At 43.5% G+C, this 24910-nt stretch overlaps 2 protein-coding genes across 3 annotated transcripts in view; one reads left to right on the top strand and one right to left on the bottom strand.

Moving 5' to 3' along the window:
* Window positions 1-16830, top strand: part of stat6 (signal transducer and activator of transcription 6, interleukin-4 induced) — a 29945-nt gene extending 13115 nt beyond the window's left edge. Inside the window, exons 3-21 of one of the 2 annotated variants that reach the window (XM_049022201.1) lie at window positions 541-685; window positions 1060-1143; window positions 5198-5372; window positions 6076-6149; window positions 7589-7737; window positions 9366-9500; window positions 11074-11250; window positions 11576-11663; window positions 11957-12079; window positions 12253-12345; window positions 12713-12916; window positions 13305-13399; window positions 13953-14086; window positions 14442-14591; window positions 15062-15119; window positions 15260-15349; window positions 15434-15481; window positions 15797-15934; window positions 16092-16830. In XM_049022201.1, the coding sequence (XP_048878158.1) occupies window positions 541-685; window positions 1060-1143; window positions 5198-5372; window positions 6076-6149; window positions 7589-7737; window positions 9366-9500; window positions 11074-11250; window positions 11576-11663; window positions 11957-12079; window positions 12253-12345; window positions 12713-12916; window positions 13305-13399; window positions 13953-14086; window positions 14442-14591; window positions 15062-15119; window positions 15260-15349; window positions 15434-15481; window positions 15797-15934; window positions 16092-16239 (2308 nt within the window). In that variant the 3' untranslated portion in view covers window positions 16240-16830. The remainder of the gene's footprint in view (window positions 1-540; window positions 686-1059; window positions 1144-5197; window positions 5373-6075; window positions 6150-7588; window positions 7738-9365; window positions 9501-11073; window positions 11251-11575; window positions 11664-11956; window positions 12080-12252; window positions 12346-12712; window positions 12917-13304; window positions 13400-13952; window positions 14087-14441; window positions 14592-15061; window positions 15120-15259; window positions 15350-15433; window positions 15482-15796; window positions 15935-16091) is intronic. The other variant, XM_049022202.1, reaches the window with a different exon arrangement.
* Window positions 16831-20635: 3805 nt separating this feature from the next.
* LOC125748156 (lens fiber major intrinsic protein-like) lies at window positions 20636-24910 on the bottom strand. Its single transcript, XM_049024028.1, has 4 exons — window positions 24337-24910; window positions 22979-23143; window positions 22396-22476; window positions 20636-21035 (listed from the first exon to the last, which is right to left on the bottom strand). The coding sequence occupies exons 1-4, from the start codon at window positions 24694-24696 to the stop codon at window positions 20850-20852; spliced, it is 792 nt and encodes a 263-aa protein (XP_048879985.1). The 5' UTR covers window positions 24697-24910; the 3' UTR covers window positions 20636-20849.

Below are 24910 nucleotides of genomic sequence, written 5' to 3' on the forward strand. Positions count from 1 at the left end.
TATTTCAGAACTAGGAAAGGAAAGGCGGGGTTAGTCGTTATTGTTGACACCCCACAGCACACGGTACAGAATCGCATCCACTGCATTTAACCCATATGTCACATCGCGACATTGCAGGGGGCAGCTACTTCAGCACTAGGAGCAGTACCTCGCTCGGAGTATCTATCTCCCTGGTCAGGGACTTGAACCAGCAATCTATCGATTATAAGTGTACATTGCTAACCAATAGGTCACCACTGCGGAGAATGACATAAAAATCTGAACCAGACTGAGAGGTTCTTTTCTAGCAGCAGACGTTAATATAGTTTTATGTTATTATTTATCCAGACTTCATTCCAAGTTGCATGATGCCCCTGGAAAAACAGCATTTCATGGTAGCCATGTGGCAAATGGTACATAAGCTTGTGCACAAGTATGATTATACAGTGAGATGATAAAAAAGAATCTCAAATGTAAAGGCAGGGCCGATAACGCAGTCATGGAGATGTTCCTGTCTTACCTCCTCCGATTCCCGCTCTTTTGACGTCTTGGACTTGCCAGGGAGAAGTTCAACGTGGACGACCCCAGTCAGGAGCCACAGGCCCTGCAGATCCTTGAGCAGATCATCTCCTTCCTGCAGGGTATCGCTCAGCATAATGTCAACGTGGTGGAGCGACTCAGGCTGCAGCACATCGGCACGAAGATGGTACCAGTCGCACAAGGGCCGTTAATGTCACAAATTTTTTTAGCCTTGTGGGGAAGAGTTTTTTCAAAATACTTTCAGATCGTCATCTCAGGCTCTTGTTTCAAATGAGAAATGGGAAATTTTAGTTTTGGCCAGCTGGGTGTGTGCGAAACAGTCACATGATATCAAAATGGAAAAATTTTACTTGACAAATTAATCTTTTAAGTGAAGTGCATAGAGATAAGTGCTGTTGTGCTTCTTAAAGCATTGCATTATTATACCAAAATGAAAGACAGAATAACTTTTCCACAATAAGATCATCATCTCCACACCACAAAGGACATGTACTTGGATACAGACTCTTGAGCCAAGCTAACAGATGTCTGTTTTTTCAGAGTGAGTTCCAGTCCCAACCCCTGTTGCTTGTGAAGACGGTCCAGAACATCTTGAGAAAGGAGAGAGATCTGTTGTCTCAGATGGTACTAGTAAAGTCCTTATTCTATTCTTCAACATATCCCTGCAGACATCTCCCATCCAGACTGTTCTGCACTGAGTCTCAGTCAGACAGCTGCGAGGGTGTGAAGTTTAACTACTATATTGCATCCATTGTGCAGATATTTTGAGGTAACGTATCATATAGATGTATTGCAAATATTTCATTAAAAAAGACCTTCAGTCTGTGTTCTTCGTGGGCTTTTCCATATTCGACAGGGCATCGGAGATTCATACCGCGTAAAGGAATACATCCGCTGTCGTGATTTTCAGCTGAAGACACTAGTCTGTAAATGACGAAACAGCGATACCAGAATTCACCTAATGTACATATCAGACCTGCTCATTGACCGATAGTCAACGAAAAAAAAAAAAAAAGTGTGAAATGCTTTAAAGATAACGACTTAGATAAGATTAAGGATTATGTGCAATGGTTTGGTCAGGCAGATGCATCTGAATATTCGAAGGGAAATTCCACCAATTTTTTTTTTTTCAAAGCTAAAATTTTTTTTCACACCTAAAAACCGTATCTTGCTGGATTTCTCAGGTAGCGATTAATTGCTTTGGTTATGAGGACACAGAATTTGTGGACCGGCAGCTTTTGTAGTGAGACACGGGGGAGAAACACTACAGAAAATAAAACGTTCAGACAGTGTAGTAACTTTCCAGACTGATAATTCTCTGGTCACGCCAATCCTGTCATTTTGAGAACTGAAATTAGCAGGGGGCTTTTCCTTACAATAGAATCACGATGAGACATAAAACGCAAGTATTTTTAATGGTGTCTGTAGTTTTTGAACTTTCATCTCAAAAGTAAACAAGATAATTTAGAATATTTTCAGCAAGACACATGACTTTATAAAGCCATATTTGTACTTTTAAAAGCTGAATGAAACCATTATGCAATGCCTAGGTCTGCAAGTTAAGCCATGAAACACTCCTTTCAAAATGCCACTTACTGCTTTGCTGCAATGCTAATCACTTATGGTTGCTTATACCTGAGATCTGCAGGATTCTCTGAATTAGCTGCACTGTAACTTTGTAAACATGCAGCTTCCGAGCTAACTCATAGCGAGAATCACATGTTGTGAAACCATCTTCTGAGGGGTAATCCTCGGGGAGGCATCTTCTACTGAGGAATTACAGGGCCTTTATTTTTTCCCAACCCCATGGAGTAGCAATGCAGTGCTAGAAAGCCAGTGAACAGACGGATGTGGATGATATTATGAAGGTATAGCAGCTTGGCATATGGTACATTGTGACATTGGAATGCTACGTAATATTATTTCTCCACTCAAATTCTTAAGCTGAGATATATTCTCCTGATAGATGCCACTGTTTACAAACCCACTTCAGCTCACACGTGTTGTAGTTTATTCAAAGATTAGGCTGCCCGCCGTGGCATGTTGGGAATCACACATTTAATCATTTCATTCCCCAATTCCTTTCCTTGAGGGCTAAAATCCAACACAGTTTGCAGATCTCCCTGCTCAAACACAGCCTAGTCAGCTAATTACCAGGGGCCGGTTGCACAAAACACCTTAAGTTAAGATTTTCCTTAATGTCTGAGTTAAGGTCTTTTTAAAATAAAGTCGATTGCACAAACCCTTAAGTCTCCTCCTTAAGGTTTCCTTAAAATTTTCTCTTAAGTATTTAAGTTTTTCTCCTTATCTTGGTCTTATACTTAAGGAATCCCTTAACGGTTGCACAAAAGACCTTAGCAACCAAACTAAGGCAAAAAAATTTAGGTTCCTCTAACCGTACCTTAACTGCAACATGGCCGAGTTTATGATAATAAATAATGAAAATGAACGCATCCCAAAAAGAGTGTTCCGCGACCGGGAGAACCCCTTAGATACGCTTAATGAAGCAATTGATTTTGCTTTATCTGCCAGTTGCGTTGCAATTAACGTTTGCTTTGCGGTTTTATGCTACAGGCTCATTCCAGGCTGTAATAGATGATGTATTTCATGTCCACAAGTCAATGGTGTGCCGCGTCATTCATGTCCGCTACCATCGCTGCCTCATTTGAAAGAGGTCTTGGAGGTGGACCTCCACCTTGAAAATGACATTTTGTATAAAATAAATTCTAATAATGAATTATTTATTTTCTAGCACATTAGGTTGCAGTCTAAATGCAAGTGTCATAGAACATTAAGCCTGTTTCACGTTCAGCCTATCTCGCTAATTAACCCTCATAGCCTATAGCATTATACACCGTTGCAGTCTATTTTATATCTATACCTTAAATACTTTAATATGTAATGATAACTTTTTGAAAGAAGATGAGCAACTTATGTACAGAGATCGATTTCACTGTGAGCAACATAGACTAACGTTAACAGTTCCTTCAAGTCATGTTAGTCATTTAACCTGCAGTTGTAGGTTAACGTAAACTGGTGAGTCTTGTCAGTTTTGTCGGGTTCTCTCCTGTAATTAGTGATCTCTTTTTTGGCCAGAACAGATAAGTTGTCGTATTATTTGGACCTCTTGGATGAACCTTTTCACCAGACGTCTTGAATTAATTTTCATTGCAATTTCCTCCCACATTCGTTGTGTTCTTTTTGCTGTTATTTGTGGATAAAATTTACTTTGTAGTATGTTCTTTCTTTTACTGCATTCCTCCAAAAGTATAATCTTTTCCTCCTCTGACCAATTCGGCTTTCTTGTCTTCCTTTCTCCCATTTTTTTTACTTTGTGAGTAACTTAGTGAGGCGATAACGGGAATCACAAGCAGGTGCGAGTGCAAGCATATGAACGGTTTCCATGGAAACGGGACAATTTTGCTGCTGTAAAATGTCTTTCAATGTTGTAAATCCCTTAATGTTTTTCTTTAACTAAGGAAATCTTTTATGGGGTTCTGTGCAACACCCTTAAATAAATCCCTTCGCTAAGGAGAAGTTAAACCTTAACTGTCATACTTAAGGGGAAAACTTAAGGTGTTTTGTGCAACCGGTGACCAGCATTTAATGACTTCTTAGGCCATCTGTAGTTAGTCTGTCTGCGAGGAGAATGTCGACCTTGTCCAGAGATTTATCTACCTTGGCAATCCATTCATGTATCTAGTGACTCTTTCTATGAAGTTAGCAGACGGATTGGAAGAACATGGGGGGGGGGGGTCATGAGATCACTGGAAAGGGGTGGGTGGCGCTCCTGATCTTTGCAACTGGACGAAGGTCCAAGCCTTTAGAGTGCTGGTGTTAATCTGCTGTGAGACATGGACACTATCCAGTGAACTGAGATGAAAACTGGACTCCTTCAGTACTGTGTCTCTTTGGAGAATCCTTGGGTACCGCTGGTTAGACCTTGTGTCGAATGAGTGGTTACTAGAGGAGTCCCGATTGAGGCACGTTACCTGCATTGTGAGGGAGCGTCAGTTACAGCACTAGGGTTATGTGGCACGTTTCCCTGGGGGTGATCCGGCTCGCAGGATCCTCGTTGCTGGGGACCCGAGTGGCTGGACTTTGGCTGTGGCAGATGGATGGCCCTTTCTGGAGGGTGGGACTGGACCGTGTGTCTGCATCAGTGTTTGCTGCCCAGCTTGACCTGACCTGACGTGTTCCATTGGTAATGGTGTACAAAATTTAATCTTATATGGGAATGTTTTAGGGCATATCCAATCTCCTGCTAGTTACTAAAGGATTACTCAGTCCTTGTGTAGTGGTTAGTTTTCCTGCCTGTCATGTGGTTCCATTCCCCAATTTAGTAGGTTGGACTTTCAGGGGAACTTTCAGTGTGCGATCAATCAGTTGGGTTCCTGTGCCTGTAACCAGAAAAATCACTGGTTCGGATCCCATAGTCACCAGAGTACTTTCAGTGCTGGGTCCTTTACCCCCAGGGGCCTATTGTCCATGCTTTCAATTATATTTAGCTTTGAATAAAAGTATCTGCTAAATGTGTAAGATTATGGCTAGGCTATATATTCTACATCTGCTTTTAAAATATCAGTACAGTATTCTGATGGGTTAGGATCACATGTGACCATATGATGAGAATGAAAAACATTGTGTAATCACAAGTCATCCTCTTTCTCCACCCTAGGCTGTCACTTCTCATCAAAACCCTCCCCAGCCGTGCCCACCGGCCTCCTCACCCCATGGGACAGGAGTGCCTGGGAGAGAGGATGGACCTCAGGACCTGACTGTATTGATCATGAAAATCACAAAAATCCGGGAGGAGCTCCATCTTCTGAAAAGCGAAATGCTGAAAGTACAAGGTGAGCTGGTGCTCAGCACCGGGACACTGGCCATGTTACTCACTCAGAAACTCTGCGGCAGCATTGTTTCTGAGTGGAAGTCGGCCCCATGCTGGTCGCTGTACTCCACAAAGAGTGCGACCGTTACTGTCTTGGACCGGAACCTGCTTTCTGTTAGGCTAGGGTTCCGAGATTGGTGGCCCGTGACTCGGATTTCACTGGCACGATCGATTCCTTCCCTTGCTGATCATCCTTATTCTCGTCGCTGACTGACCTGCTGCGTGTGACTCGATTGGTCCGGGACCCCTCTAACTGTCCGCCGCTCCTTTACTGTTGATGCAGTGCGTGACTGACAAAATGGTGACTTGAGACTCAGACTATAGTAGGTTTTATGGCAGTCGATTCTTAAGTGCAAGTTGTGTGTAATGTGGATGTTCGTATCCCGGGGACTACCTGTAGTTCCTGGATATACATGCTGGTAGAACATCTAGGGGCTGTATACAGAGGCACAGGGGCATTAGCATCAGCTGAAAGCTGATTGCCCCCCTCCCCTCTCACTCACTAATTCAAAGCATATTATTGGCTACTCATAATTGGCTCTATATGAATTATGGCCTCTCTTGCGCCCCCTCCTAAAAAAATGATTCAAGAGAATATCTAAAAAGTATTACACATTTGAGAGTTACAGTGGTTTTAATATTTCTTTATTGTCTTGCTTCCGTAGAGTCTGAATTACCGGAACAAGTCAAGAAGACCCAAATCCACAAAATGGAATTTAGTGGCCAAGCCGGCTCCCTGGTACATACAAGCATGACTTCCTGTCACCACACCATCCTCTCAGTGCGAGGGGGGGGGTTTCTCTTCTCAGAGCGAATCAGCAGACGTCTGCATGTGCACATAAAAAACACTTAAAAAAATATTTTAACAAACAGTAATTTGATCTGGGCATCATTCTGGGAATTATTATATTATTTCACAAGCCATGTAAAACCATGGGGGGTATTGTTTCAGTTGCTTTGGGTAAGGCATTACTCAGTTACCCCTATAAAATAATAGAATGGAATAGGATCACAATAAGCAACCCTACGTTAAGGAGAGGAAGGCACTCAACCTGTATTTCATTTGTAGATAGTTAGTAATTAACTATTGACACATTTGCAGCTCATTCTGTATATTTCAGCATTTGAGTACATTACTCTTAAAGAAGTCTTGTGCTGGTTGCTCATCTTTGAATGGGAGCCTTATCAGAATAGGAATCCTTGCTGCAACTGTAAGTGGTTTTAATCCTGTTAGGTTCTTTAGAACCCAGATAGTGCCCCAACGATATCCATGTATGGAAATGCATAAATCTTTCCATCTTTATTTAGGCATGTAGCAATCTCCGAGTTGTCTTTGTAGGGTACAGCCGTGTTTAGGTGAATTTTGTTGGGTAGAGCTGAATTCCACTCCCTAAATAACTTAATTTAGAGTATGTGTTTTAGTGCCTGTTGTGTTTGGCGTACAGCATCTAAATTTATCATCAATCATCTAACTACTTCGGAGTGCCAGAATTAATTGTACTTATATAATTTTGGAAGAATTTAAATGCATATTCGTATATGTCAAATCTTGCTACATAATTTTCAGTCTATTATAAGATGCATCTCTTAAGAAATTGTAGTGAGAGTACACCCACTCCTCATTTGGTGACTACCTCGGCTAGCGACAATTCACAAATACAACATTAAAGTATTAAAAAATTTATTTTCCAGCAATGTGTGCATTTACGACCAGATTTCGTATGCCGAACAACAACGCACGCCGGAGCGGGAGAGATCCTTGAATCAGAATGTATAAAATGTTATGGCTTCATCCTAAAGGATCAAAGAGACTAAGTATGGAAGGCTAACGTGAAGTCGTAAGCATGGTTGCGGTCACGCCTAGGCTACCGTGATTTTCACCTGACGACCATTTCACTTAACGCCCTGGTTGTTGGAATGGAGCTCTTTCGCTAAATGAGGAGTGGTTGTATACCTTTAACAGACAGAGGTCACCCATTACTACAGTCTGATCCATAGATGTTTTGTCGTCTGTCTGTAAACTTCTCGTTCTTCACCTGTGCTTTTCTCAGCCTTCCTGACATGTCCCTTAGCGTGCCACAGGTGCCATTTCTTGACACTGGGTTTGCATGTGATCTCGCCTTGGGCAGTCCTAGCACTGGTCCCTGTGGTCATATGCTCCTGTTGTCTGCTTCACAGAAGCGGATTCAGATGCTGCAGGAGGCCATACACGGCCTGGACCACTACCAGGTCCATCAGCTTCACAAGATACAGACATGGCGGAGGGATCAGCACTTGGCCACAATCGGAGGCCCGCTCAATGAGGATCTGGGGCCCCTCCAGACATGGTGAGGCTCCCACTGTGACATTTACATAAAAGAACTTTAACATACACCCAAAGGGCAATGTAGGGTCACCAGTTCACTAAAAGCCCTGTTCATACTCTACTTTTCCACATGATGCTTTAGTCTGCGTACGACTGTGTCCATACCACATTGAAAAAGATGATTATACTTTATTGATCCCTGTGGGGAAACTCTCTCTTTGCCTACCCCATATTGCTCTCCATCGATGAGGGCAATAATTGCCGATGAAGGGCAGCTAACTGTAGCATTGCCCAGGGACCTGGGGGGGGGGGGTGCGGGGGCAGTTTAAGGACCTTGCTCAAGGGCTCACAGATGAGCTGAGGTTGGCTTTGAACAGCCAGCTGATCACAGGCCCAGAGAGGTAGCCCACTGAGCCACACACCGCCCCCCAAATCATCCCCGTATTCAGACAGTCGTGGTTTGCACATATGTGCAGTAGTTATATTCCATCTGACCAGCAGAAGGCAGATGTTGTCTTCCTGATCTGACTGAATTCACTTCTCTGCCCCATGCTTGGGGAAATTTCATTTCACATATTTGTGCACTGGAACACAGCTTTGTGCTCTTTTAGTGATGAAATGTGTTATATTTGGGTACCTCCTCACACAGACGCTGATAAAAAGACATCCAGATCTACCGCTACTCTTCTTCTGCTCTTTCTTGGCACCCCAAAGGTTCACTAGACACCCCATCTGGGCTGCAGACACACAGTTGGCCAGTTACCACTGATGATGACATTGGGAGGAAATGACAGGGTGTAGAACATGCAAACACCTCACATGCGTGGCAGACGTTGGATCAAAACATCTAACTCACTGAGCCGTCCTTTACTGAGCCCAGTACCCTTTATCGTACATTTACTTCATAGTAATAACCTAAGCTTGTTTGATAGATTTTGTCGCAGGTCTGTGTGAAGTCTGGAAACAAACTTGACATACAGGTAATTTAGGACCTGCTTTACTGAATAAAATCAAAAGAATTGCAAAAGAACTTTTGTTAAACTTAAACACTAAGGAAACACACAGGGTATTCAGCTAAAGAATGGGAAGATTACTGACTGGGACATCTGTCATTCATCCAAGCTGGCCTGATTTGCCGGCTGTCCTTAGAATCAAAGTAGTAAGTTAAATGTAACCATTGAATCAAAGTGTTACTTGTCTCATATAAGGAACTCACTATCTGCGCCTTACAGCTTCAACCACTGAGACGAAGGGGGTTTATCCAGCTGAGCTCCGGATTTAACCACAATTATTCTCCTCACATTTTTCACTGGTGCATTCATGTTCGTCTTGTACTGGCAGAAAGCCTCAGCTTCACCCTTGACTGATGCTCATCAGATGCAGACATAACAATTGGCATGCAGGGCTGTTTGTTTACTGAAAGATTTAGAGCGCGATTCTTATTTCCATCCTTTCAGCCAGCATTTTAGTTCTGTAATTTTAAACGCCAATACAAACCGACGGCCACGTGATTTAAAGTCTTTTAGCTCAAGGCAACAGGTTAGGGCTCGTATCTGCAAGGTTGTGGGTTCAGATCCTTTGGCTGGCAGAGGAATTATATCACAGTCGGGCCCTTGAGTGACATGTCTATCACTTTTGTCTCTTTCACAGGTGCGAACACTTACTTGGAATCAACATGAAGCTCAGAGAGGAAGTCCTACTGGCAGTGCAGGACTGTATAGGAGCAGAGATAATCCGAGAGTGCCAGGAGAGATTGGACGTGCTTCTCCAGACACTCATTCAAAGGTACCCCTGAGAGGGAGGGCATTGTTTCAGAGGAGACAAAGGGACAGGATGAGATTTTGCAGTTACTTTCTAATAAACTTGATCAGGTCAAGAGAGACACAGTAGGTAGAGGAAAGGTGTTTCACAAAATATCTCAGAACCTTCTGAACTCTCTTTATTATCGGCGTTTCCTAATCTGTTCCTTGGGAACTCACAGACAGTCCACATTTTTGGTCTCTCCCAACTACCTAACCCTAACCTCAACCCTACCAGGAGCTGGGAGGGAGCAAAAATGTGGACTGTTTGGCAGGGAGCTCGGAGGGAGCAAAAACACACACCAACTGTGGGCCCCTGAAGACCAGACTGGAAAACACTGTTTTACACCTTAGTTCTTCTATGGGGTCTGTGCATTCCCCTCCTAGCTATTTCACTTTTCCACCACACCCTGCAGCTTCCCCCCCCCCCCCCCCCCAATACTTATTGATTTACAACCCCAGTTTCTCATAATGAACAAAGGTACAACAGAGACACGGAGAATGAGAGCCTGGCCTTCACATCTCAATTCAATCCAAGTCTCGAAAAACCCCTAAAACACCTTTTCTTACTCTAGTGAAAAGTCCATAGCCATTAAGGAATGCAGTGGGGGCAGGATCAGTATTGAACTTTAGTCATTGTTATCAGGGTGTAGTCATTGTTGGCCATGGCAGAACCTGTTACTATGTTACATTACATAGTGATAGATCCAGGTATCGTTTTTCTGGGCAGCAGTGGAGCCTATACCAGGCAGCATAGGGTACCAGGCTGGTGTATACCCTGGACTGGATGCCAGGGTATTGGAGGGCACATATATACACATTGACTAGAGATGCCATCTTAATTGCATGCCTTTGGACTGTGGGAATATTAAGATAGGTTACAAACTACCCACAGGCAGTCAGATTAGATCAGTCGTCCCCCAATTTCTTTACTAATTAAATCTAAAAAGGTTTATTGTTTCTTTATTAAAACTTAATTTCTTAAGGAAAAAAATGTATATTTCCTTATAATGCTCAATAACTACTTCAGAGAACTGCTGTCAACTAATTTTGTCTTTTGGTGTGCTAGCATTTATAAGAGGATACCTGTAATGTCAGTACACATGGCATTAAGATGCCAGTGACCTTGTGCTTAAGATCTAGGAGTTTTGTAGAACATACGCACGCAGGAAATGCAATGATGTATTACCATGCATTGCTGATAATACACAGCATTGGTTTTGCGTCTTGCTAAAATGCAATAACAAAAACAAGAAGCACCTGTACCAAGTTATCTGACTCTTTTATCCAAAGCAACTTATAACAGAGGACAGGGGCACAATTTATATGTGCCCCCCCCCCCCAAAGATTGAAACCCACAGCTTTAACATTACTAGCACAAAACTTGTTGAGGTACAGGAGCTGTTTGAATTGCACTCATATACTAAGTCATTATGGAATAGGTGCAAGCATTTCTGTGCTGAATTGACATCCTAGATAATATCAGATCGGAAAATAGATCTGATAAAGCCCCGTATTGTTTGGTCTTCGTGGGTCTTATGCACTTCCCACTTCTCCAGCTCCCTAATAGTCGACAAGCAACCGCCGCAGGTGGTGAAAACGCACTCCAAGTTCTCCACCTCTGTCCGGCTGCTGCTGGGAGAGAAGATGGCCCCGGGACGCCCCGTACATCTCAAAGCCCAGATCATCACGGAAGTGCAGGCCAGGAACCTGGTTCAGATGGGAGCCATGCCATCGTAAGGGCCAAGCACATCACACTGCCAGTGGCGGGTAGCAGGGCTCACATCTGATTGGTTGGGCCCGCTTTGGCTTCTGGCTTACAGACATGGCGCAATTATCAGCTACATGCTTCTTGTCCATCAGTGAATCCGTTGCAAGTATTAAAAAAATACTATATAAAGAAAACATACTATATAAAGAAAACATACTATATAAAGAAAACATACTATGTAAAGAAAACATACCATATAAAATACATGCCAGTTGTTTTGAATGAATAGAAGCTACAATATACTGTTATTTACAAGGAAAATTAAATTACTGGCTTCTTCATGTTTTAAGGGAGAATGTCGGAGAGCTGGTCAGCAATACAGCCGTCATGGAACACAATGCAGCTAACAAGAGCACATGCGCCATCTTCAGGAATATGGTGGGTACTGCAGGTGCACAGTTTCATCTCAGCAGTGAACTGTTGGTGTAGCTACATATTTTGCCCCCCCCCCCCTGACAAAATATCACTTTTTGGTTCCCCAGTGGACGAATTTGAACCTGGGCACATAATTTATAATCTTTTATAAATTCAGGGCCCCCAGAATCTGCAGGGCGTCCATGCCCATTTAACGCCCCTGAACCAGTTACATCAAAAAAAATTCTTTGTTCTCAGGCTGTTCATGGTGCATAAAGTTGATTCTGCTCCACTTACACCTCTGCTCTGGTCCCCAGTGCATAAAGAAAATCAAGAGGGCCGACCGCAGGGGGTCAGAGTCGGTGACAGAGGAGAAGTTCGCCATCCACTTTTCAGGAGATGTTGCCCTCATGGGCTGCGAATTGCCATGCAAAGTGCAGGTCTGGTTCTTCTTAAACAGTGGAAAGAACACATTGTGGATTCCAGACAGCTTGGGTTGTGTAACATGATTGGATATTCCTCTAACCAATCATAGCTATAGTAATGTTCACTCCATGTGCTACTGGAGATGTGCCATTGTATAGAGATGGTTGTTTGTTTGTTTTTCTTGTAGACTCTGTCTTTCCCCATCGTTGTGATTGTTCACGGCAGTCAAGACATAAACGCCATGGCTACTATCATCTGGGACTGTGCCTTCTCTGACTTTGTGAGTCCCCCAGTTCCTGATAGGAAACCAAAGCCCAGACTGTCTATGGGTCCCCATGGACCGGCTTGGGAATCACTGCCCTATGGGGATAATCTCTCGATTATATGTATTCATATTGCAATTTCTTTCCAGAACTTCTTTCCCTTCTTAGCGATCGCTCCTAATTGCATTCATTTCCCCGCGTCACTCTGCGTTTACATTATCCTTCTGATCATAATGTAGAAGCCCTTTCCACAGGCAGGACAGTGTATTTGTGAATTTGGCTGTTCAATTAAACTGAAAGACACTGAAGAGGAAATGGTCGGATGTCTATAAAGGCCACAGGAAGGCTGATAGTGTGTGGCGTTTGTGTCCCCATGTCTGTCAGGATCGGGTCCCGTTTGTGGTGCCCGACCGGGTGCCTTGGAAGGAGATGTGCATAACCCTGGACAAGAAGTTTATGTCCGAGGTACAAACACAGAGAGGCCTGGACGCCTACAACCACCACTTCCTCGCCCAGAAGATCTTCAACAAGCCCGAGTACAAGGACGACTTCAGCAACATGCTGGTTTCCTGGTCTCAGTTCAACAAGGTATACACCGTCGCTCCAGGAGGCTGCTTCAGTGAATTCTGGATGCGGAAGTGAAATGGTACCACAAGATGGACTGTGATGATCATTTGAATTTATATTCACACTTTATAAATACCTTTATTGTGCCCATCCATCCATCCATCCATCCATCCATCTTTGTATTCTAGTCACAGTTGTGGGTAGCTGTCTGTCATTCTTTATCTATCTATCTATCTATCTATCTATCTATCTATCTATCTATCTGTCTGTCTGTCTGTCTGTCTGTCTGTCTGTCTTAAATAATACAATGTGTACTTCTTAAGTGCATCACCCATCAGATGATGCAGTGCTGCATTGCACTGCGCTGCTACTCATGCGCCTGGCCCTCTGTCCCCATGCTGTGCCACAGGAGATGCTGTCAGGCCGGACCTTCACCTTCTGGCAGTGGTTCGACGGCGTCATGGAGCTTTCAAAGAAGCACCTCCGAAACTACTGGAGTGACGGGTGAGCGCCAGTGTACAGATATCCGGCCGTCTTCCAGTGACCTGGTTGTGGGGGTGCTGGGGCCTATCCCAGGCAACATAGGGCACAGCTCTAGTGTACACACTGGACCGGATTCCACTACATCACGGGACATAATGGGCAACTTAGAGACACCGATTAGCCTGTTGAATCGCGGGGCCTGTTACAACATGCACACTCGACACACAGTAGAGCTGCTTCAAGCCCCCAGCACTGCGGCTGTTATACAGCACTGCTACCCAGTGAGCCATCATCACATCGTGACCTGGAAGTGGTTTACAGTATCAAATTATTTATTCAGATACACAAGTGTGCTTATATACTTGTGATTGGAAAGTTGTGGGACAAATCCAGGGGTGAGCAGAGTGATCTCAGTGTTGAATCCCTGAGCAAGACACATAGCACCAATTGCTCCAGGACCTTGTCGGCCTGCCTTCTTGATTTGACGTCACGTTCGATAAAAGCATCTGTTAAATCAGTAAGTAAATATCCATTCTCATAGCTCAATAGCAAGAAATGTGTGCGCTTTTTCCAGATTGATATCCGGCTTCATTGGCAAACAGCACCTACACGTAATCTTGCAAGAATGTCCCAATGGCACGTTCCTGCTGCGATTCAGCGACTCTGAGATCGGTGGCATCACCATCGCCTACGTCGCCCAGTCCGAGAGTGAGTCTCGTACACCTGGCCGGAGGACACCGGTCACGTTGGATATCCGCTTCCCCCCTCTTCGTGTCCTTTCCTGTCTCTCACAAGTGTCCTCTGATGACCCTGCTCTTAGCGAGTTGTAATTTCGTCATTATCTCTGAATGTTTAGTTTCAGTTCCGGTTTCTTTTTGTACTTTTGTACCATTTAGTTTCTTTAGACCTCATTTCAGACCAGCAGAGGAACTTTCTGTGTCTGTGTTCCTTTACACTCCCTTCGCTTATCGTCTCCCCGACTACATGGGCTTCTTTCTGTAGCATTTGAAGGAGATTACCTCTTAATGTCTTCTTCTTGCTCGCAATTACACATCTTCTTCAGATGGGGGCAGAAGAGTCCAGAACATTCAGCCGTTCAGTAAGAAGGACCTGGAGATCAGATGCCTTGGGGACCGCATTCGAGACATTGAGGCTATCACAGTCCTGTACCCCAATTTTCTTAAAAATGAAGTCTTTAAAAAATACTACACAGGTATGTCCAAAAGACACACATATTAGAATGTTATCACTTTTGCAATGCATAGTGATAGATCTATGATATCCATTTCATGGTTGGCACGGTGGCATGGTGGTTAGCACTGTTGCATCACACCTCTGGAACCAAGCTCTGCCCCAGCTTAACATGTGTGGAGATTGCATGTTCTTCCCGTGTTGTCATGGGGTTCTCTGAATTTTCCATTTTCCCCACAGAGTCTAAAATCATGCTAAGGTGAATTGCCAAATTGTATGTAGGTGTGAATGGTGTGTGTGCCCTGCGATGGTTGGTGCCCCATCTTGGGTTGCTCCTTGTCTTGTGCCTGGACCTTCCAGTATAGGCTCCAGACCTCCGTGACCCTGTATAGGACAAGCTGAAATGTTTGACCAGTGGTGAAAGACTCATTACACTAATTAATTTTTTTTGTGGAGTTTTGTAAAATAATTGTTTGGTGTTTGATTGCTCAGATGAGCAGAAGATGGAGGGCCGTGGATACATTGGGGTTTCAATTCGGACCAAAGTTGAGTGAGTTGAACAGTCGGCATGCTCCAACACTTTGACCTCTGTTAACATGGACGCCTGTCCAGTGAATTACACGCAACTTGATATCATTTGGTGAAGGACCATATTAATACGTGTGTTTTATTCTCTTCACTTTTTCTCAGGGACCCAACCGCACACCCCCCCTTGGACCCCCAACAGGAAATCGCCCTTGCCCCCAGTCTGTCCCCCTATCCTCCAGACAATGTCTATCCGTAAGTCACCCCTTCGCATGGCCTGCACATGGGACGTCCACACATAGGCACAGTATCACAATCTTTGAACCTTTCTTCCCTTAGACCTGAAGCTCCACCTCCTCAACCAGACCCATCAATATTTTACCCAGGGTGAGTGGGTGTTTTTGTAGCCTGAAATAAAACTCTGCATGCCCAGCACAATACAGTACAGTATTGCTTAAAACCTTCCAGAGTCAGGAAAGTGTGAGTTTGTGTAGAAAAGCCTCCCAGCTCCCAAGCAAAAATGTCTACCGTCTGTGGGTCTCCATGGACCGGATTGGGAAACACTGGTGTATTGTAAAGAAACAATATACTGTATATACTGCTATAAGGGAATCACTGCTATACATTGTTAATCCCAGAGTTGTTTTTTTTGTCCATGTTCTGTTGTTTGTGTTCTGTTGATGTTTCAATGTGAATTTCAAGGAATTGTACAAAACAATTGCCCATCGTACACTTCAGCCAACAGCCTCCCTATCAAAATGATACCGGAGGGGCATTTGTGCCATATTCAGGGCCCTTCACTGACCCGGAGGGCAACAGCATCTTCTCTCCAGCAAACACGTGAGTGGAACCTCCATCAGTAGGATGTAGTCTATATGACAATGATCTCCTCTAATGGTTTAAAAACCTGTAACGCTAGTGTGACACCGTTCACATTTCTCGTGATAGCTAGGGGTCTCTTAACACTACCTGGTTTTTATTTTTTTGTGTGTCCCAGGACACCAAGCCCTGGACCATCTCTGCATGACATGGACCTTGAATTCCCTATGCTCGACCCAGACATGTACGGAGTTCCACCTGTTGCCATGACTACAATCGGTTCACCTTTGGACCAAACAAAAACAAATTCCGCTTCAAAGTTCTAAATTCCCATGCACTGCAAGTGAAGAGATTTTTTATACAGTGCAAAGGAGAGCACGGCTTTAAGTGATTCCATTACAGCTGTGAACACAGAACTGCTATTTTAGTGTTTATATCTCCTCCATCAGGTGGAATGTTTTTTTTAGACCATAATATCACAAACTGTTTGGAAATTGTATGTGGGGTGATTCTCAGCACGGTACACTAAGGACATAGTGCAGCTACTGCCCTCCACAAACCTGTTGGAATCCACACACAGTAAACAAAACAGAAGGTTGATTTACCAGCCAGTGGAGAAGGTGATCTGAAACCCTTTCTCATAGGTGGGGAGATAAATGATTTTTTTTTTTTAAAAAAAAGAAAGAAAAAGAAAAGAATGCACAAGGAGATTTTTTGAATTTATATAGTTTCAGGATTTATGTTATACATCCATATTGTCTGTCCTCTGATACATTTTTCTGTATATTAAATTCTGAGGTATTAATTCTCCTTTGTATCTTTTTGTATTATGAAATAATAGTATTGAACCAATGCTGGCCTTGTAAATTACTCAGGATAATACCATCTGCAAAAAAATAAATAACATTCACATATCATGGTTGTGTCTCACGTCCCTCATTAACAGTGCAGCAGTTCGGTTTGTTGGTAGATAAACAGTGGGTAAAACTCCGGGAGAAACACACCTGAAGCTATGAAAGTAGCCATGGAATAGAGGTGTCTGAGTGACCCGCTCGGCTGCCCTTCTGAGGGGTATGCGTGAAATTATTTAGTTTCTATCGCAGATTCAAATTCAGCAAGAATTTATGTTCTTATGTCACTGAATTTACTTCACAAACGGCGCATTTCACTCTGAGTGTTTAAGTTTCTTTATTTCTTAAAATTCTATACAAAGTCAAGACAGCTTGTTTGTTTAGTTTTTCTTCTGCTTATTTCTGCTTACAAAGAAATACAGTAAATCCCATTTTAGGTACATGATATTTGTTTCTAAACACATGTTGTGTCTTCCGGTTCGTATGCATGTTGAAAGTACAGCTTTTTGACAGGTAAAATCACATTCCAGTGATGAAACAGAGTTTTTGTAAGGTAACGACAGCTGCAAATATAATCGGGGAGGGGGGGCGGTATTTCTGTGTTGCGTAATAATAATGACATTTCCGAAGTCGCTCCGGAAAGCAATTGTGTCGCTGTTGAATGCTAGTTCCAGTTCTTACGCGTTTTCTACTGTCTCACTGTATGTATCTGTATCGCACAGACAGCTCTCCACAGTCACATGCAAAGCAGTGCTTATGAAATCAAAATGACATTCAAAAAATAAGTGCCGGGGTTTATAGGTGGATTTAGGTATTACATCTAAATTACTGTTGTTGTTGTTACTGTCATAGTAAAAATAACTGAAAGCTGAAAGGGCACTTGAAATTTGGCAGGATATACTGGAAAAAACACCACTGCACTTTGTCAAGCAACATATTAGTAGCCGAGCATGATACACGAAGGCAACTAGAAATTCAGTCAGGTGCAAACGCGAACCCATCATAGTACTTGGTCTGAAATGAAACTACACACTGTAAATTGCTTTTAACTATAATACAAAAGAGCTAATTATTTAGAAAAATAAAGCTGAAGACAGTCATTCTTCATAAATTAATTTGCATAGAAGTTGCTTAATTAGTGTAAGGAGGGTAGATGGCAAACTCACATTTGAAATATTGCAATAAATGGTATTTTATCTTTATTTTTTGTGTTATCTTGCATCTTCGAAGTTATAAGACAGACGGTTCAGAGTAGCAGTGTGCTTCTGGAGCTGAGATTTCAAAGGGAGACGCCACATTGCATCAGCCCTAATCGCTTCATTTTTTGTTTAAAAAAATCAAAACAAACTGTCAGCCATGGATAAACCGGAAGAAAAACACGTTGTACCTGACGCAGGGCAGCAAAAACATGGTAAGGTGAATTGGCGTTACCATGCCGTCTGTAGGTATGAATGGAGTCTGTGCCCTGCCTGCAATAGGTTGGTGCCCCGTTCTGGTTATTGCATCCACAGCTTCTGGCATTGGCCCCAGACCCCCCCACCCCCACCCCCCGACCCTGAATAGGCCAAACAGGTACAGAAGATGGTTGGAAAGATGGTATACACCAAAGTCATAGACTGGCTTAAACATTGATGGGTGATATAAGGAAGAAATATCATTGTAGAAAACCAAGCCAGCTGTGGATTATGCCAAAAAGCGTTTCCAAGGTAAATGTAGGAAAATACTTGTAAATAAAGAACCTGTCATATTTCTTAAACCTATCAAAAGTTTGAACACGTTTGTTATTCCCCCAGTACGATTAAATATTATAGTGAAGAAATGCATATAAACAACAAATACATCAAAAGCTAATTACTATCTGTGCAATGCTTCATCCACACTCTTTTAAAATTTCCTTTCTATTCATAGACAAAACATTAAAAATCATGCTGCTCATGTTGGCCAATAATTAATTTCTTCACAACACAAACAATGAAAAACTTAACTGTAGTTACTTGTCAACACCATAATTACCAAAATCTCCAGTTATTAAATATATTCAACCCAACAGAACAGTTTGCCTGGTCCACACTTCATAAATAGCACGAGTGATGAACGGACATCACTGCTAACTGTGTCACGTTCATCTTCACAAAGTAAAATGTCTTCAAGCAGCTTAACAATCAAAGCAAGCCAAGCTAGTGGCTGGAATGAAAACCCTTGTGCTGCAAATAGAAACGATTGATTGGCTGACTGACTGTCGTGAGGTTAAACCCCATTCCACCCTCTCCACGCCCATCGGCCTGTTGCCTGGTAACACATCACCTTCCTTGGATCTATCATTGTGCTTCAATGTTCTGTTGCATCATTGGAACTGGAATGGATCACAATGTTGAGGTTGGTTCTATCCAAGGGTAGAACTTAAGAATTTTACCTAACTGGGTTAGTTCAGTAAAAAACGTATTCTGACATCATGTTCAATTTCTTTTTTTACAAGACTGGTGTTTTTACAAGTGTGTTTTGTATTCACCCTTCATTTACATGACTCATCTCATGCATGTGGACCAGTTTAATTCTCAACTTTGTTGGCATCATTATGGGTTTCAAGCAGAAGAACTTACTGAAGGCCAGGGGGGTGATAGAAGGAGGGGAACAAGTTAATTGCTCCTTTGTCAACCAAAACCAACCAAAAAATTCAACACGACACCTGGGGTAAGATTGCATTACGGGGTCAGTGTGACGTGTCTCTACACCTCCAAGGACCCTCATCAGCAACTCGCAACCAACAGAATTATTTAAACCCAAGTAGATAATGTTTGCCTACTGCCCACATCACCCATTCTGCCCTTTTCTGCTAAGAGTTAAAAATGCAAAATACTAATACAATCACTTTTCTTGCACCATGCACTCACTTTTTTTCCCAAAATGTAAGAAATGATTGAAAATTCTTATGAAAAACATTCACGGGCAATAATATGAACCAGACCAGATTTCAGGATACAGGCCACTGAAAACATCAAAAAAAAAAAAAAACTGAAGTCTATAAAACTCCAAAAACTACAAGCACTGAAGCAGAATCCAGTCAACAACCAGGAAGGCATTCCTGGATAAAAGCTAAATATATTTAACAGCTGTTATTACAGCCCACACGTCGAGTATGGACGATTCGTAAGAGTATTGACCTTGGAATCAAATCCACGTGCAAAAGTTGTAATTTTCTTCACAGAATAAGGGATAGTCTGTACCATATTTTGAGCTTCACCAAAGTTAAGAAAAGACAATTTCAGGATTTTGGAATTTGTGTTTATTTTTTATTTAGCTAATTAAACCTTATAAAGAATGTGGCACACCAGGCCAAAACGGCAGACATAAACATTCGGGGCCGTTTCAAAGCTAGAGGATTTAGCAGCATCTTCGCGAGTATTGCGAAGTGAGCCAGAAGAAGGCTAAATTAAAGCAATGGCAAGAGTCACAAGAGCGCGTGGGGAAGAAATGAAAGGGAATCTTGGTACAGATGCAATGAACGAACATGACGAGGAAAGCTTCACTAAACACAAAGGTACAGGACACAGGCAGGAACAGAATCAAATCATGAAGCCACGGCGAATCCTAAGCTGTATATCGGTGTCACATCGTTCACTGGAAGCCCTAAGCGACGGCAAGCAGAGGTGAAGCCAGATAGAGCAGCAAAGCCTGGAGCAGCAGACATCTGACGGACACCCTGCCCTGAGCTGCTGAGGCCAACACAACCCATTTGCAGTCAGGGCGAGTCCTTCAGCGCCTCATCTATCAACAGACGCACGTCAGTTCTGTCGTGTTGGGTCTCGTTGTTGGGGCCGGGGGGGGGGGGGGGGATTTTAATAAGAAAGGGAGTGTAGAAGTGATGGTGTAATCGTTAGTTGGTCCTACTACAGTGTCCGGTTCTGATTTGGCAGTGAGATGTATGGGCAGGGCATAGACACAGAGAGCTGGGGGCGGAGCTACATGTGTTTTTATGCGGGGTAAATATGCATGTCCAAAGTTAGCGGGTGGTATTAAACGAATGTGTTTGCAGGTGGTAGGATTGGGGGGGGGGGGGGTTATCATGGCGAAACTGTCCTTCCAGTCTATAGGGCTTGAGTCTTCAGCTCGATGGGCCCCCCCTGCGTGTCGTCCTGGCCCTCGGCCTCTGGGGGGCGACTGCCTTTCAGGACGGCCAGTCTTTCAGACAGCCCCCGCATCCTGGGGAAGAGCATGAAGTCGTAGAGCAGCGCCCCCATGGCACCCCCGATCATAGGGCCTACCCAGTACACCTGTCACGGCACATACAGAGAGAGAGAGACACACAGAACGGCGACACTGCGGTCAGGTCAGAATGCACACGGAGGCTGCATCGCGTTGCTAGGATACAGCTGTCAGGCTGCAGCACATGCCAGGGCCCTCCTGTGGTCACCCGTAACGTTACACCATCTGAAGACATTTTCTCCACAGGATCCAGGAGCCAGCCCAAATCTTCCGTACAACCAGCTACTCTGCCCCGATGACCTTCCTTTGTTAAGTGACCTGCTTTACCTGCTTGCTATTTCCTGTGTAAATACCAGTCTTGTCCAGGGGCTCATTGTGAGGTATTGTGAATTCTATGCTGTAGTTAGTATTACCTGTGTTTTTTGACCCCTTAATTGTTTAAATGGTTTGCTACTTTGTACTATGATTGTGTTCTTGGTTCTGTCTCAGTTACGTTAACCGACTATCCTGCCTGTTTAACAGCTATTTCTAACTCTGTTTAACAGAGTTCTAGACATTTGTTTTGGCTTTTGGTGAAATAAAGGCATTATGCATTGTTCTGCCAAAGGACCTCTGCCGAGTTTCTCACAGTAACCCCGTCGACAGAAATACTGCCTGATAGAAAAGGTTGCTAGGATACACAAGATTTTACAATGACTGATTTAGCTGATAAATATTACGTGTTTGGAATCAAGTTTAAGGACATGTTGCTATAATAGCCGACACTTTTATTTAATGCGGGGAGAATATTCAGCGTAGTGACCTTGCTCAAGGGTACTACAGCAAGATATCCATCGAGATTTGAACCGCCAGAATACAAGTCTGGCTCCTAAGCCATCAGACTGCCAAGCTGAGATCACGGAGAGGTATTCCAATTAACAAACTGCCTCGATCCACCATTCTCCTGTGATGCTTCGCGAAGCTGTGATACATTAATATACAGCAGTGAAGGTTAATCACAGGCACGGTCTATAATTTCATGCATTTTGAAATTTTTGCATTTCAAAGGGTCAGCAGCTGATATTTTACACGGCTCTGTTTTACATGAATATGAAATTGATAAATACTTGAGAAATTAATGTCATAAGTAATTAATATTTTATGCATGTAATACCTGTGTATGCCACGTATTTTAAAGATGAAACATTGTATCATGAATGATACTTTGTTGCTTTAGCTTGCTATTCTGGTTATAGAATTAGACATATGAGAGTGAAGATGCTGTCAGTCAACATCTTGTTGTGCTGACTTCGTGTGACGCTTGTCACATTAATGTCACAGTGCACGTCTCCGGATGAAATAGCTTAGACACCGTGGGCTGCTTTTGAAGCGTTATTTCCTGCATGAGGGATTTCTGCGCTAACTTGATGGTACAGCTTGGGCTCTTACCCAGTGGTTGATGAAGTTCCTGATGAGGATGGCAGGTGCAAAGGAGCGTGCGGGGTTCATACCAGCGCCAGTGTAGTACATCTGCAAGCAGGGGAACAGACCTAATGTCTAAATGGGTGCTGTGCTAATGTAAACCTACGATTTCCTTCAGGATTTATAAAGTTATAAAGTGAAGTCTATCTATCTATCTATCTATCTATCTATCTATCTATCTATCTATCTATCTATCTATCAATCTATCTATCTATCTATACATCCACACACTCACATTACTAGTATATTTTATACTGTTATACTATAGCAATTATAGCAATTATATAGTACTATAATTGCTATTAATTACTATAATAGTAATTATAGTAATTAACTACTATAGCAATAGTATAATTACTATTATACTCGATGCAATATTCCTTTAAAAATATTTAGTGATGAGAGATTTGCTAAAGACTCTGATTCTCTGGTTGGGGTGCAGTAAAGATTCACACCCTTTGGCTTGTGGTTCCGCATTTCTGTGTGCTTCCACACCTCACCACTGCTCACCACTGCTGAAATAACCGTGTCTTCTAGGCCTCTCTCTTACCCCCATCAGGTGACCGACGGTGATGGAGAATCCGATGGCGAGCGCTGCAGACCCGAGGCGGCCATTGCGGCGGTCATCGGTGACGGCGAAGATGCAAACCACCAGCTGCAGCGTGAGGAACGCCTCCACTGTGGTGGCCATGCCCAGGCTGATGCCCGGCTGCAACTGCGCCGCAAAGAACAAAGAGACTCAGGCAGGGAGAAAATGTTGCCCCCTGCAGGACAAAGGTGACAGCACATGCATCCTCTCTGCTAGATGCTTAGGCAGATAAAGGCAAAGCCTGCAGTTCCCTGCATTATATGATACCACATCTAATGTGATCTAAACACAAAAATGATCTTTAATATATTAAAACACAGATAATTTTAGGTGCATTTGCTGCCTGAATTATAACAATAGCAGAAGTTTTACCAGATCATACGCTGGAGCATCAACTGTTTTATGAGTGTATGTGAAGTTTAAAGTACAAGTTAAAGTACAAATTAAGCCTGTCAAAGTATACCTATAATTAATTAATTTTTTAATTGACACTTTTATTTGTCCACGTAGGGAAATTGTCTTTACGCCTCCCACAACTTGCTCTTTTTTCATAGAGGAAGTTGTCTGCGAAGGGCTGCCACCCGTAGCGGCGCCCAGGGAGCTGGGGGTTAAGGGCCTTGCTCAAGGACCCACAGGCTGAGGCTGGGTTTGAACTTGTGACCTTCTGATTACAGGCACACAGGCTTAGCCCACTGAGCCACACACTGCCCCTAACCAGTTCCCTCGTGCTGAGGAAACCCAGCTTAAATTGCAAATGGATCTCCTCCTTTCATGTCTATTTCTAAAATCATCAGGAGGACCATGAATATCAACTTTCACGTGTGTGCAGAACTGCAGCTTCAGGAAGAGGCATCCCGGGCTTGTTTTTTTCTCCTCGTGATTCGGAAGGTGAACCGAGGGAGCAGCTCTGTCCGTTCGATAACATCTCACCTTGATTGTATTTCCCCAAATTGGTCGTAATCTCGTAGCGACCTTGTGTGGTATGTGCTCACAAGACAAAGTCAGAGGCGACGTGTTGACATGTCGTCATGAAAGGTATTTTTATTACTTCTTAATAATGTCCGGAGCTTTGAACTCCTGTTGTAGCTAAGAGAACCTTATTTTAACAGAGACAGACCAGGATGGAAGAGTGGAGGAGCTGAAGGGTTCAAATTTAAGTCCAGGGAATGGGGCACCTTGGTTGCTACCTTGCTTGTTTTTAACACTGAAGAAGGTGATAGTCAACTCCCGGTGTGGAAGTGAACCTTCTTTGCTGTAGGTAAGGGAGGCAGCGTTGGCCAAAAGCAACAGGACCAGGGGCCAAGCAGAGGCACACTTACCTTATTGAGGGCCAGACTGCCCCGCATGGTGCCCGGTGTGACCCCGTACAGCACCGCCGCACCCACCACGGCCCCAGTCATCTGAGCGGCGACGTAGAAGAAGGCGCGGAAGAGGGACATCTGCGAGCTGACCAGGTGGGCGAAGGTGACAGCGGGGTTGATGTGGCCCCCGCTGATGTGTCCGATGGACTGGATGATGGTGGCCCCCGCCAGGCCGAAGCAGAAGGCCACGCTCAGCACGTAGTGCGGCCCGCTGGCGAAGCGTGTTGCCGCACCCATGCCGATGAACACGAAGAACATGGTGCCGAAGAATTCGGCGAAGACCGCCCTCCAGAAGGACATCGAGCGGAACTCCCACATTCTCGCCAAGTTTCAGGAGTAACTCCAAAAAAAAACCCAAGGGAGGAGATGTAGACAAGGAGGCTGGAGCAAGAAGGTACTGAACAAACAAGTAGGGGAGGGGGACAGGAAATTATTAATTCTCCTGAAAGTTGGCGAGATGACCTAGATTGACAAAAAGTTTTTGAAAATGCACAAAAAATCTGAAGAAAAAATTCAAAAGAGAAAAATCCAA

The sequence above is a fragment of the Brienomyrus brachyistius genome, chromosome 8 (genome assembly GCF_023856365.1).
Source record: "Brienomyrus brachyistius isolate T26 chromosome 8, BBRACH_0.4, whole genome shotgun sequence".
NCBI lineage: Eukaryota > Metazoa > Chordata > Actinopteri > Osteoglossiformes > Mormyridae > Brienomyrus > Brienomyrus brachyistius.

What these genes read in the sequence shown, in the direction of transcription:
- LOC125748156 (XM_049024028.1), bottom strand. Translation starts at nt 24,696, where the DNA reads ATGTGGGAGTTCCGCTCGATGTCCTTCTGGAGGGCGGTCTTCGCCGAA. An exon ending in GCAGTCTGGCCCTCAATAAG is followed by an intron (nt 23,144 to 24,336) that starts GTAAGTGTGCCT and finishes TTTGCGGCGCAG; the next exon opens with TTGCAGCCGGGCATCAGCCT. An exon ending in GGAACTTCATCAACCACTGG is followed by an intron (nt 21,036 to 22,395) that starts GTAAGAGCCCAA and finishes GTGCCGTGACAG; the next exon opens with GTGTACTGGGTAGGCCCTAT.